The sequence below is a fragment of the Phocoena phocoena genome, chromosome X, assembly GCF_963924675.1.
Source record: "Phocoena phocoena chromosome X, mPhoPho1.1, whole genome shotgun sequence".
Lineage (NCBI taxonomy): Eukaryota > Metazoa > Chordata > Mammalia > Artiodactyla > Phocoenidae > Phocoena > Phocoena phocoena.
The window spans coordinates 86,347,970-86,362,185 of NC_089240.1; the positions used below are offsets into that span (position 1 = coordinate 86,347,970).

Here is a 14,216-nt window from a genome sequence, read left to right on the forward strand (position 1 = left end):
TACAGCAGAAACTAACACACCATTGTAAAGCAATTTTACTACAATAAAGATGTTAAAAATGATAAAAAAAATACTAAATAAATAAAATAAAATAGGAGAAATAATAGCGTGTTTTATGCTGCTGGAAAGATAACTGATTACAGTGAAATAAACATAATGAAATCATTTTTGGTGAAGATATGTTTATTTGTGTATGTATGTGTATGTGTGTGTCTGTGTAGACACAGACTGCCACTGATATGCCTGGAAGGATATATACCAAAATGTTAGCAGTATTTATCAGTGTTAGTATATGCAATACCTTTCCTAAAAGTTTTTCTTATAATTACCAATTTTTCTACTGTGAGCATATATAACTTAGGTAATAAAAAATAAGTTAAAGGATAGGGAAAATAGACATTCGCAGAAACTTCAATTTAAAAAATTGCAATAGGTGCAAAAAGAACCCAAAACAAACAAACAAAAAACAACAACAAAGGGCTTCTCTGGTGGCGCAGTGGTTGAGAGTTCGCCTGCTAATGCAGGGGACACGGGTTCGTGCCCTGGTCCGGGAAGATCCCACATGCCGCGGAGCGGCTGGGCCCGTGAGCTATGGCCGATGAGCCTGTGCATCCGGAGCCTGTGCTCCGCAACGGGAGAGGCCACAACAGTGAGAGGCCCGCGTACCGCAAAAAAAAAAATTGCAATAGGACGTCCCTGGTGGCACAGTGGTTAAGAATCTGCCTGCCAATACAGGGGACATGGGTTTGAGCCCTGGTCTGGGAAGATCCCACATGCCATGGAGCAACTAAGCCCGTGTGCCACAACTACTGAGCCTGTGTGCCACAACTACGGAAGCCCACATGCCTAGAGACTGTGCTACATAACAAGAGAAGCCACCGCAATGAGAAGCCCACACACTGCAATGAAAAGTAGCCTCTGCTTGCCGCAACTAGAGAAAGCCTGCACGCAGCAATGAAGACCCAATGCAGCCATAAATAAATAAATAAATAAATAAAATTTTTAAAATGCAATAGAAAAGAAGTTAAATGATTTTCAGAACAAAGAACATTTCTAAAGCAGCATATGAACTCAGTTAAGAGTATAATCATGAGAACTATCTCACCATTCTTTGTTTCCTCCAATGGAAGGACCAAAATCTGGGACTACCCTAAAACAAAAAAGATGCCTAAAAAATAGAAAGCTTATCTTCCATAATCATTATTTTCAATGGCTACCCTTTCTGCTCTTTGGATATTTTCTAAGTATCAAGAGTGCTGTTTCACATCACACTTCTATATGTATCCAGATACAGTCTCCTCGATGGAAAGCACAATTATCTTTAATAGTAGTAATAGTGCCCGTACAGCATTTATTATGGACTTACCCAGTAAAATAGATTGTGAATCTTACAGGAGAAATGTGTAGTTAAGGGCTTCTTGGAAGTTTGTCCTTCAAATTTGGAGGATAAACCATCTACCCTCGTTAATGCCATTTCAGAATTGGAAACATTTCTAAGACAACCAATGGGCCTTTCTCACTGTCTTTTACTAACATGGTGGCCTGGTTTAGAATCTAAGTGTGTAAGTCTGAGGATTTGGAGCATTTCTAAGAATATGTGGTGTGTTTAAAATATCCTCTGATTATAAGGCATATTTTATTTAAGTTAAAATTTATTTTTGAATAGTTATTATAAATATGAGGTTAGAAATTCGAAAAGCACACACAAAAGTTCATACAAGTAAGCCTCCAAGTCTCTTTCATATATTTGTCTAACAATAGATTACCCTCCAAAAGAGGCAAGCCACTAACAATGTATAAGGATGCCAGTTTTCCCACCTTTTCTCCAATCCAAAGAACTTCTTGTTCTTTGCCAATATGATTGATGAGAAACAATATATCATTGTAATTATAATTTTCACTTCTGTTATTATCAGTGAGATGAAAGATTTTCTCATATATTTAAGAAATGTTGATTTGTCTTTTTTATGAACAATCTGTTCATATATTTGCTTATTTTTCTACTGGATTGTTGGTCACTGGTCTTTATGATTTCATAGGGGTTTGCTATATATTAAAGAGCTTAGTAAGGCATAGTTTCAAGCATGAAAAGAAGACAGAAAAGGAAAAAAAAAACCTATCAAATCTAAATTACGTGTATCCTCCCAAATGTTCATTGCAAAATGTGATATTTAGATTCTCCAGGTTTCTTTCCAAAATGTATTTTTAAAAAATCTTTGCTTCCTTCCTCCATTGAAAATTATACACAGAGCAACTCCCATATGGCAGACTCTAGGCTAAGCCTTGGGTTACAGACATCAAAAACAAAGACAAACCTAGAGATAGGCCTAGATCTGCGAACAGCAGAAGGTGCCATGGAGTTTTCATGACTCAATGGCCCCTCACTTTTTTCAACTTGGAATGGAAAATCAAAATATATATATATATATATTCAGGGAGAATGAGCATATGCATTCATTAGGCAGGATGTAGTGGTGAGAGAAGTCAGGAGAGCAGCTAGGATCTCCCTTGAGAAGTGCATGGGTAGTGTCCCTTTTTCCTTAGAGAGGACAGTGAAGAGGAGCCAGGTGAGGCCCTACCTGGTGCCTGACACCTGGCTGTGGGGTGAGACAGGGAGGGTTGTCTGAGGCGCTGCGGGTTCTGACAGGGAAAGGCCCTCTTTCCTGGGCAACTGTGGGGATGGCGAAATGGCAAAGTGTGCTACCACTGTGACTGAGAAAATGGCAGTGTGGCAGAAAGAATGACAACACTGGCACAGACAGGTGGTTTGTTTCCTCAGGCCAGAGGTCTATCTAGGGCTGTCATCCCTTAGAAGAGGGGCAGTGGCTCGGCCTCCACGGGCGCCGCCTCCCACCTTCCTCCCCTCCGTGGTCCCAGGAACAGTGAAAGCAGAACTGGGGAGGGCTGCCCAGAACCTCCGGGGTGGTCTGGCCTCAAATCGCCTCTCCTCTTCCAGCCTCCTTTTCTGATATTTCCTCTACCTCATCTGGCTTTTTGTGCAGGCAATATGGTGGGTCAGGCGTAAAAAGGGCCCCACAACGAGATAGTTTGGCATTTAATCCCTTCTCACTTTAGTGCTGCTTTCTTAACTCTCTTCCACTTCACCTTCCATTTTAGGTGACAAATAAGGAAACCCTGCGGTGGGGGTGTGGGGTGGGAGGTGGCTCAAGAGTACAAAGATATTTGAGATTCATCCTCTTCCATGAGTACAGAGTTGTTTTCCACATACCCATGCTCAGGCTCCTGCGTGTTTAGGTGCAGAAAATATCGTGGGCGTCAGGAGGGGAGGCAGGGCATAAGAATGCCTTATGTATACACCGGGGTAGTTTGGTATTAATATGCTTCTCTCCGTCCATCTGTGCTTTCCCTATATTCTCATCCCACCTTACCTTCGACTATTTCTGTGCAAGAAATACGGTAGGCAAAAAAGGCGAGAAACTTAGAGGAGAAGAACAAGAAAAGACTAAGGTGTTTGATGTTGATCAGCAAGTCGGACCAGAGCAGCTTTCCAGACGCCCCGCCCCTGCCCTTTAGTTCAAAAGGCTGATTGCTGAGAAGGGCGGTTTGAAGGGGCTTCTCTCATAAAGGTGACGCATAGTTTTTGGAATAGATCAGAATTTACCTTCCTCTTTCAGTCTTGAGCCTCCTTCCTGACCTTCTTACCTCGGCCCCCTCCCCCAACCCACCCACTACGGCAGGCCGCAGGCTTTGGAGAAGGGAATTTGTAACAACTATATTTTGGTATCCGTCCGCCTTATCAGGCCGAAGCGGATTTACTAATGTCACCTCCCGAAACCCGTATACATTTCAGTTCAGGGGAAAAGATTGTAGGTTTGGGGTGGAGGAGCTCCCTAACAGAGGGGAACTAATACCGAGACCCTTTGGTTTAGTCGGCTTCTCTCCGTCCAGCGCTTTCTAAAAATCCAGACCCCGCCCCTGCCCACTCCAGTACCGAAACAGCCAGGGTAGGCGGAACGGAGCTCGCTGACAGAGAAAGCGGCGCTATGCAAGGCCTGGTATCACTCCGCTTCCGTGAGGCCGGATCGCCTTCAACTCCCCTAGAGCTGCTCGGTTTTGGTTCTGGGGACGTGGAGAGACAAAGTCTGCGGAGGAAAAGGTACCTGTTAAGAGTCACTAGGAGCGGGTCCCTGAGGCGTCCTGGGGGCGGTAAGGAGAAGGAAATTCCAGAAAGTTACAGTCGTTTGCCAGTTACGGCCCTTTATCTGATAAAGCAGGTATCTCGTCATGAATCTGCCGTGCCGGGCCAAACCCCAAACATAGTCGCCGCCATTGTCTCGTGTCCTTGTATCCGTCTGACTGTCCGTCCCTCTTTCTTAGGGTTCGGCACCCCTCGAGGCAAGGAAATGAGAAAACTGCCTCTCATCCAAGCAGAGCAGGTCAGTGAGAAGGCGGGCATTGCTTGGGAATGTGGATATGGGTGTCAGAGATGAACGTGGGAGATGTGACTTGGTCATGGGGCGCGGGTGGTGAGAGGGAGAGAGGGACAGGGTTCATTTGAGCGGCACGCGATGATAAATTAAAAAGGATCTGCCTCTTGCTAGCTTGATTTCCCGACACTGCCCTCCCCCCACCCACCATGTTTGGGGAGGGAAAGGAGTGTAGTAGCGGCTTCTAGCGGAGAAATGGTGGATTACATTAATAGGAGGAGGGGCTGCTGCTGTCTGTGAGAGCAGTGGTCTGGGGAGCCCTGGGAGGGAAAGAGTGTAAAAGGAGGTTGTAAGTGTTTGATAATCAAGGCCCTGGATTAGAAAAGGGTCTCCTGTCCTGGTTACTAGGCTAACTATTAATAACCAAGTCTCTCCCACTGTCTTTTCATTGGGTCGTTGAGTATGTATCATGCGTTTATATGTGTAGGTCTGTTTCTGCATTTGCGGTACTCTATGTTTCTGTAAAGACTGGTAGGGGGCAGTGAACCTCAAAGGGTATAAGAAAAAGAAAATTGGCTTAATTTCTGTAGAGAGGTCAGTGCTTGGATGTGGTAGGTGGCTAAGACTAGAGCAGGTAGGAATCCAGGGGAAATTCCAGATCTCCTTTCTGCGAGCTTTCCAAACAGCCCTCCCTTATTCCCATTGTGTTGAAGAAAGTGATAGGCTTTGGGGAGAAAAAGGAAACACAAGAACTTAGATGAAATTTGGAAATCATACTTTTCTTTGATTTCGAAGCCAATTTCCATGGTTTGAGCATTCCATCCCTACTAACACCACCACTATCTTGCAGCGATTTTCGAGTTGTCTCTGCAGGGGAATTGTCAGACTTTGAGAATGGAGCAGAGGAGCTTGGAGATTTGGGGGAGGGGAGGAAGAAAGAGAGAAATTTTTGGCAATCAGGTACTTGTATCCAGAAAGGATCAGTGTCCTACGTACTGATCTCTACCAAGGGCTCGGTCTCCATTGTCTCTATTTATTTATTTAACTCTGCATTTGTGAATCTTTGCGTGTAGGTCTGTCCTTAGGTCTGTGGAACTCTCAGTTGTTGTGAAGGCTTGTAAATGGTAACCCAACTTGAAGCTAGGAAATAATGAAGAAGAGAAATGTGTCCTATATCTGTTTAGATTGGTGTCAGGGTAGAGTGATTGAGATAGAGAATTCTATCTCTTCTGTTTTGCCAGTTTACTAACCCGTTTGGTCCCCTGCTGATTTAGTTGGGAGCCTTCCTAAGCTTTGGGGGTATAGAAGGGTAATACCTGCTTTTATTACTTCCCACTTGGTTTTCCTATTCTTATGCTTCACCCCAGTCCATTTTTGAAACAGGGAAGTGCCAGGGCAGTCACTGAAGTGGAAAATGGTGGGAAACAGAGAGGAGGAGCAGTCCTGAAGCAGGCAATGGGGTAAGGGACCAGAAGGAGGGAAACACTAGAAAAACTACATATATAGGGACCAGGGACCAAAGTCAGTCTACCAAGAGATCAGTTTCCAATCCTCCTGTTTGTTTATTTGTCCATAGATCTGCCTTTAAGTCTGCTGTAGGGCTTGTCATCATTGGAAACAAGGAAAGGAGGAGAAAATTACTCCAGATCAGGGAAGGTTAGTGTATGTGGAGACTTCCTCAGTAGACCTGTAGGATGAAGTAGTGGAGATCTGCTTGGGTGTGGTAGGGGTAGAGAGCCAGTCTAGGGAATCTTCAGTCTCTCACTCCCATTCAGCTTTTCCACTCTCCATACTCTGTTTTGTGTCTGGAAAAAAGATCGGTTGCAACTACAGTAGTTGCAACTACAGGAGGGAGCATGAAATGAAGGGAGAAGGAGTTTGCTAATTATCTACCTTTTACACTTAGCACTGAATTTTCATACTTTCCTGTCTCTCTGTGCTAATCAACATGAGCAAAAAGTTGGAAAAGACTCAAAGCCCCATTTCCTTCCTCCACCCCTAGGTCCAACTTCAGTGGCAGATCTGGTGGCCTTGGAGTGGCTGAAGACCACCACCCTCCACAGGGCTGCGCTCAGGCACACAGCCATCCTTCCTTTCCCTGAGTGAGCTTCCTCTGCACGTTGTTTATATCACTGGCAGAGCCTATAGTTGGAAAGGGGGCTGAGTGACAACTGGACTTTGTATGAAAACACCAACTTGGGAGAGACCTTCAGTCAAGGCTGAGACGGGGGTGGGGATATATAACTTGGCCTTGCCTTTAACTTGGATCATGACTGGCTTCGAGGCTAAGGCAAGGGCAGAGGAGGGGCTGGGGCTGGCCTGAAAGCTGGAATCTGTGGCCCTGCCAACACTAGAGCCAAGGCTAAGATCCATGCCAAGGCAGTGGCTGAGGCAGAATCGGAAACAGGACCAGTGACCCAGGCCAAGCCTGGGGATGGAGCAATGGCCAGGATACAGGCAGTGACCTACGCTGAGGCCGTGCCTTGACAAGGGAAGTGAGCAAGATGGAAGCTAAAACTAAGACTAGAGTTATGGCTGAGACTAAGTCAGACCCCCCTACAGAACCTGGTATAGTGTCCGAAACCAAGTCAAAGGCCATGCCTATGTCCAGGGTCAGTGCTGTGACCAAGTATGAAGTCAAGGCTGGTGCTGGAAGTGAAGTCAATACCAGGTCCTTTGCTAAGGCTGATGATAAAGACAATATTGGGTCCAGGTCCCAGAGAAGGAGAGAGGCCAGCATCAAGTTGAGGGTGGGGGACAGAGCTGGTATTGTAATTGAGTCCAATGATGAGGCTGAAGAAAATGTCTGCTCTTGGTTTTGGACTGGAGAAGAGCCTAGTGTAGGATCCTGGTTCTGGCCTGAAGAAGAGACCCCTTTTCAAGTGTATAAGCCTCCACGTAAGAGACAGGAAAAGCCCAAGCCCAAGCCCAAACCCGAACTTACTATAAAGCAAAAAGCGGCAGCATGGTCAAGGGCCAGGTTTTGTGTCCTAGTCCCAGTAGAGGGAGGGGAGCGATCCTTGCCTCCAGAAGGGAACTGGACTCTGGTTGAGACCTTGATTGAAACTCCTCTGGGGATTCGGCCTCTGACCAAGATCCCACCCTATAATGGGCCTTACTTCCAGACCTTAGCTGAGCTCAAAAAACAGGTTAAGTATAGGGAAAAGTATGGGCCCAATCCAAAAGCCTGCCGCTGCAAATCACATGTTTTTAGTTTAGAGCCTAAAGAGTTTGATAAACTCGTTGCCCTACTTAAGTTAACTAAGGATCCTTTCATTCATGAAATAGCTACAATGATAATGGGTATCAGTCCTGCTTATCCATTTACCCAAGATATAATTCATGATGTAGGTATTACTGTTATGATTGAAAACTTGGTCAATAATCCCAATGTTAAAGAACACCCTAGAACTTTAAATATGGTGGATGACAACTCTGAGTCTTCTGGAGAACCAAGAACAGGAGAGTCATATGTAAACCAAGTTTGTAAGGACATAATCTCTTTTCCTTTGAACTCCCCTGAGCAACTGGCTGGACTAAAATTATTAGTGCAGCTGAGTGTAAAATTTGAGGACCACCATATGATTGTCAATTACATTCCAGATTTCCTCACCTTGTTAAACAAGGGAAGTGGCAAAACCAAGTTTTATGTTTTAAAAGTGTTTTCGCGCTTGTCTAAAAATCAAGCCAATACAAGAGAACTGATCAGTGCCAAAGTACTGTCATCATTGGTTGCGCCGTTTAACAAAAATGAGTCAAAGGCCAATATTCTTAATATCATTGAAATATTTGAGAACATAAATTTCCAATTCAAAAAGAAGGTGAAGCTATTTACCAAGGAAGAGTTCACTAAATCTGAACTTATTTCCATATTCCAGGAAGCAAAACAGTTTGGTCAGAAACTACAAGACTTAGCAGAGCACAGTGATCCTGAGGTGAGAGATAAAGTTATACGATTAATACTCAAACTCTGAATAGCCGTATGTTCTCACAAAGCCTTGAATAATATTTTGGTGTTGTAATATGAAATGAATGCATATTATAAGTTCAATATTTATGCCATCTGTGCTGATTGAAGGAGCCAGTTTTATGGATACCAAATGATCTTGAGAGCTTGAATGTTTGTTGATTTTTACTGTGCTATATAAATTAAGATATTTTTAGTATTTCTGCAATATGACCTAATAATGAACCTATTCATCCTGAGTAAACTATACTTCTGTGCTTTATATTGACATAAGTGTATTCATTTAATACTTCATTTACATGTAAATAAAGTTGCATGCTAAAACTGGTGAAAACATTGTCCTAGTTCTTCAGTTGAAGTCTAGTCAGAGGGATAAAGCACAAGTAACAGAATAATAAAGAGCACTGTCTGCGTCTGTAGTGGGGTACAAACAAAACAAGTTTACATTGAAAGATCATTTAGTTTCAGCATGTTCAAATAGTAGAATCACTCTGTACACAAGAAGACAGGACTGTGCTACTGGCTGACATCTGGGCAGACCTGGGGAAAGGGGTGAAGACATAGACTTAGGAGTAAAGGAACACAGATGCTTTCATTCCAGTTTGAGTCCCAGAACTTGTGCTCAGCCTTTCACATAAGATGTCTTATCAGGATATCTTGAAGCTTTTTAACCTCCAGGAAAATTCCTGGTTTTCATTCCCATTTATCAAAGCCATGGAAGTGTGGTTCTAAAAGGACCTAGTCCCACTGTACCCTCAACATCCAGGTGCCCCATCTTGGGGTACCAAGTTTACTGCTTCATCTGAGGCTCCCCCCACTCCCCGTATTCCTGGGTCTCAGAGAAGGGCCTTTCTAGGGTCTAACTAAAAAAATTGCTTCATAGAAAATCTCATTTGCCCCATCTTTATGACTGCTCTCATATTTACTTTTGTTTGCTGACCAATGCTTTGGACTTGGTGATTTGCACCTATGCTTGATGACAGTGCCCTGTTTGTGCTGATCCCTTTTGATTAGAGCTCAGCTCTATGAGGCAGCCACAGGAGACCAAAGTCCTTTAGGAGTGTGTGGTTAGGAAGAAATTACTTCCCCTAATCCCACTATCCTATTTATTTGTACAGTTTACAGAGCTGAAGCCATGTTGTCTATACTACCTCAGCTCCTCCTGTTTATACCTAACAAAAGCTAAGTTCTGGTTAAGAGTTTGTGGCATAGAATGCCAGAGTTTAGATTGGGATCTGGGGTCACCTCTGCCTCTCCTACCCTCTGTCTCCTTTGCTGTTATCATTCCTCTTTCCTTAATTGCCCAGAATTGGGAAATTGGGTATTGAGAAATACAGTATACAATTACTGGTCTTTCTATTGAGCTTCCTCTCTCTCCTAACTTTTTATGTGTTTGGGGGAAGGCCTAAACCTACAAATCTCAACAAGGTGTCATGTACCCCTAGTTTTAGCAGCTATCTTTAGTTTAATTTCTGTTGAGGTCAAATCTGAATCTATCTTCTGTATATCTAGGAGTTAAAATGAAAGACAACCAGCCACATTTGTGCATTAAGGGTGAAAAAATGTAGGTAGGCTTTTTGCAACATACAGTTGCAACTTAGATGATTTTTGGCGTCCTTTATAACTTGGTTTTTAATCCACAAAACTCCCATAGTCTGGAATTCTAGCTGTGGGTACTGCTTTCAGAATTGGGGATCTTCACAGTACAATTGGACCAGACCCTTTGGAAATATTCTGTGTCTCAAATGCCCTGTGGAGCACACACTTAATCAGTTGATGGCTGTGAAATTTTCCATTAGTTAAAGAGAAGGGTGAGTTTGGGGTATATAGGTATTGTATCAAAGCAAGAAGCTGATGGTCTGTCCTTGAGTAGGAGTTATGGAAGACAGAGTCAGTTCCCAAATTGTTCCTGGGGTGTACTCAAAGTCAAAACCCCATTGCTCATCTCTTGTTTCATGTCCTTTTCTGGAAAAATAATTCAGGCAAGCCCATGTAGTATCAGGGCTGATCCAGATGTTACTTGTCTCAATATGTTGCTGGCTGGGGGTAAAAATCAGTGTAGATTTCTCATCTTTCCTGTCATCAAGTAAAGCAGGAAATCTTCCTGCAACACAACTGGACTATTAGCACCTACTGACCCTTTGCTGGGCCCTCAATTTTATTTATTTATTTATTTATTTATCTATCTATTTATTTATTTATTTACCCACCCTCAATTTTAAATGAGGAACTTTCAGGGGAATCCATCTATAAAATATCACCAAATTCCCTAGCAAGTCTTTCAAGGCTCTATATCCTTCAGCATATTTTCATTGTCCCCATTATATCCCACCTGCATTCAAGCCACATGGGACTTCAGGCTCTCTGAAGCACCTTAGGAGAGAAATCCTCATCCAGAACTAATGATTCATCCCTCAGTGAGCCAGTGACCAAGTACAAAAAAGCTTTTAGAAGAGGGGCACACTATCATTCTTCAGTTTTCATAACAGATAATTTCTTCTGAGTCAAAACTAGTCTGGTATGAAAAACAAAAACTTCTGTGGCTGTCACCCCTTGTTGTATAAATCTCAAGTGGATAAGAAACAAGAGGAAATGGCTCAAAGGTTGTGCCTTTTCCATTTGAGCCTCCTGTTAAAGTAATGTCATTTTTCTGGTATACCAAGAACAATGGTAGGAACTTTTATAATTTACATAAATCCATTAATGTCATTATATATATAGTAAAGTTTTGAAATACAATATTAAAATTACCAAAGATAGCCTAGATGAACAACTCTATTAAGTGAAAAGCTTTACAATTAATTCCCTCTCCCTTTCTCTTCATTCTGCAAGAAACCCATGGCTCCACTATACAGAAAAATATATTTTCTTTTTGGGACTGTTGTGGCCACCCCTCAGAGACAGAATACACTATCACCCCAGATTTGGTTCAGATGCCGATACTGATGATGTCACACACATACACACACCAAGACAGAATGAAAAGTTATTACTCAGTAATGAGTGTCTGTATCTTCTTTGTCCATTCATCTATTGATGGACATCTAGGTTGTTCCCACATCTTGGCTATTCTAAATAATGCCGCAATGAGTATAGGGGTGCATATATCTTTTCATATTAGTGTTTTTGTTTTCTTCGGGTAAATACTCAGAAGTGGAGTTGCTGGATGGTATGCTAGTTCTATTTTTAATTTTTTGAGGAACTTCCATACTGTTTTTTCCATAGTGGCTGCACCAATTTACATTCCCACCAACAGTGCATGAGGGTTCTCTTTTCTCCACATCCTCGCCAGCATGTTACTTCTTGTCTTTTTGATAATAGCCTTTCTAACAGGTATGGGGTGATATTGTGGTTTAGATCTGCATTTCCCTGATGATTAGTGATGTTGAGCATCTTTTCATGTGTCTATTGGCCATCTGTCTGTCTTCTTTAGAGAAATGTCTATTCAGGTTCTCTGCCCATCTTTTAATTGGATTGTTCATTTTTCTTTTTTTATATTGAGTTGTGTGATTTCTTTATAATTTGGATATTAACCTCTTATTGGACATATCATTTGCAGTTATTTTCTGCCATTCAGTAGGTTGTCTTTTTGTTTTGTTGATGGTTTGCTAAGTGAAATAAATCAGACAGAGAAAGACAAGTACCATATGAGCTCACTTATATGTGGAATCTAAAAAACAAAACAAACAAAACAAAATGGAAACAGTGGGAGTTCCTTGGTGGCCTAGTGGTTAGGATTCTGGGATTTCAGTGCTGTGGCCCAGGTTTAATTCCTGGTCAGGGAACTGAAATCCCGTAAACTGCATGGCCAAAAAAAAGAAAAAGAAAAAGAAAACAAAAAGAAACCCTGGAAAAACATGAACAGACTTACAGATACAGGGAGCAAATATGTGGTTGCCAGAGGGGACGGGAGTGGAGATTATGGGACAGTAGATGAAGAGGATTAAGAGATAACAAACTTTCAGTCATAAAATAAGTCATGGAGATGTAATATACAGCATAAAGAATAGAGTCAATAATACTGTAATAATTTTGTATGGTGACAGATGGTTACTGGACTTGTAGTGATCATTTCATAATGTACTTAATTGTTGGATCACTATGTTGTACACCTGACACTAACATAATATTGTCTCAACTATACTTTAATAAAAATAAATGAATAAATAAAATACACTGGAATAAAAACAAGGAATAACAAACCAAAAATGCAATAATACTGGCATTTAAAAAATTATTTGACTTTATGTTTTAGAGCAGTTTTAGGTTTATAGAAAAATTAAGCAGATAGTACAGAGAGCTCCCCTATACTACTACTTCTTTTTTTTTTTTAAGGGGACTCAGTATATAGTGTAGACATTGCCCTCCATTCTTTTTTTTAAATTAATTAATTTATTTATTTTTGGCTGTGTTGGGTCTTCGTTTCTGTGCAAGGGCTTTCTCTAGTTGCGGCAAGCGGGGGCCACTCTTCATCGCGGTGCACGGGCCTCTAGCTATCACGGCCTTTCTTGTTGCGGAACATAGGCTCCAGACGCGCAGGCTCAGTAGTTGTGGCTCACAGTCCTAGTTGCTCTGCGGCATGTGGGATCCTCCCAGACCAGGGCTCGAACTCATGTCCCCTGCATTGGCAGGCAGATTCTCAACCACTGCGCCACCAGGGAAGCCCTATGCTACTACTTCTTCTCCACCACCTCCTTTCCCTAGGCACAGTTTCCCATATTATTAGCCTCTTGCATTAGTGTGATATATTTGTTACAGTTGATGAATGAATATTGATACATTATTACTAACTAAAGTCCTTAGTGTATATTAGGGTTCACCCTTTGTATTGTACATTTCTATGGTTTTTAAAAACTTATGGTAAAATAACATATAAGGTTTGCCATTTTAACCAATTTTATGTGTATAGTTCAGTGACATTAAGTACATTTACACTGTCATTTAACCATCATCAATATCAATCTCCAGAACTTTTTTTATCATCCCAAACTGAAACTCTGTATCCATTAAACAATAACTTCCCACTACCCACTCTGATCAGGCCCTTGTGAGCACTATTCTATTTTCTATCTCTACAAATTTGACAAATCTAGATACAATGTATCTATAATATTTGTTGCTTTGTGTCTGTCTGGCTGTTTCATATAGCATAATATTTTCAAAGTTTATCCTTGTAGCATGTATCAAAATTTTACTTCTTTTTAAGACTGAATAACATTTCATTGTTTGTACATACCACATTTTGTTTATACATCTGTCAATGGACATTTTGGTTGTTTCCAATTTTTGACTGTTGTGAATCATGCTGCTAAGAACATTGGTGGTAAAAATACCTGTTTGAGCCCTTGCTTTCAATTATTTTGGGTAAATAACTGGAAGTGGAATTGTTACATCATATGGTAATTCTATGTTTAATCTTTTTGAAGAACTGACATACTGTTTTCCACAGTGGCTGAATCATTTTTCATTCACATCAAAAATGCACATGGGTATCAATTTCTCCACATCCTTGCCAACATTTGTTATTTTCTGTGTTTTGATAATACCCATCTTAATGTGTGTGAGGTGGTATCTCATGGTTTTGCTTTGTATTTCCCTAATGACTAGTGATGTTGTGCATCTTTTCATGTGCTTATTGGCCATTTACATATCTTCTTTGAAAATAATGTCTATTTGAGGCCTTTGCCCTTAAAAATAAATCCTTAAAAATAGGGTTGTTTGGCTTTTTTGTTATTGTTGTTAGGTTTTAGGAGTCCTTTAAATATTCTTGATATTAATCCATTATCATATATTATGATTTGCAAGTATTTTCTCCCATTCTATGGCTTGTCTTTTCACTGTCTTGAAAGGGTCTTTTGATG

General features: G+C 41.4%; 1 protein-coding gene across 1 annotated transcript; it reads left to right on the plus strand.

Moving 5' to 3' along the window:
* Positions 1 to 4,004: 4,004 nt before the first annotated feature.
* ARMCX5 (armadillo repeat containing X-linked 5) lies at positions 4,005 to 8,362 on the plus strand. Its single transcript, XM_065900222.1, is given in 6 exon segments — positions 4,005 to 4,397; positions 5,772 to 5,848; positions 5,965 to 6,044; positions 6,679 to 6,864; positions 6,867 to 7,138; positions 7,169 to 8,362. Coding segments are annotated over 6 exon segments (2,202 nt in total).
* The last annotated feature ends 5,854 nt before the right edge of the window (positions 8,363 to 14,216 follow it).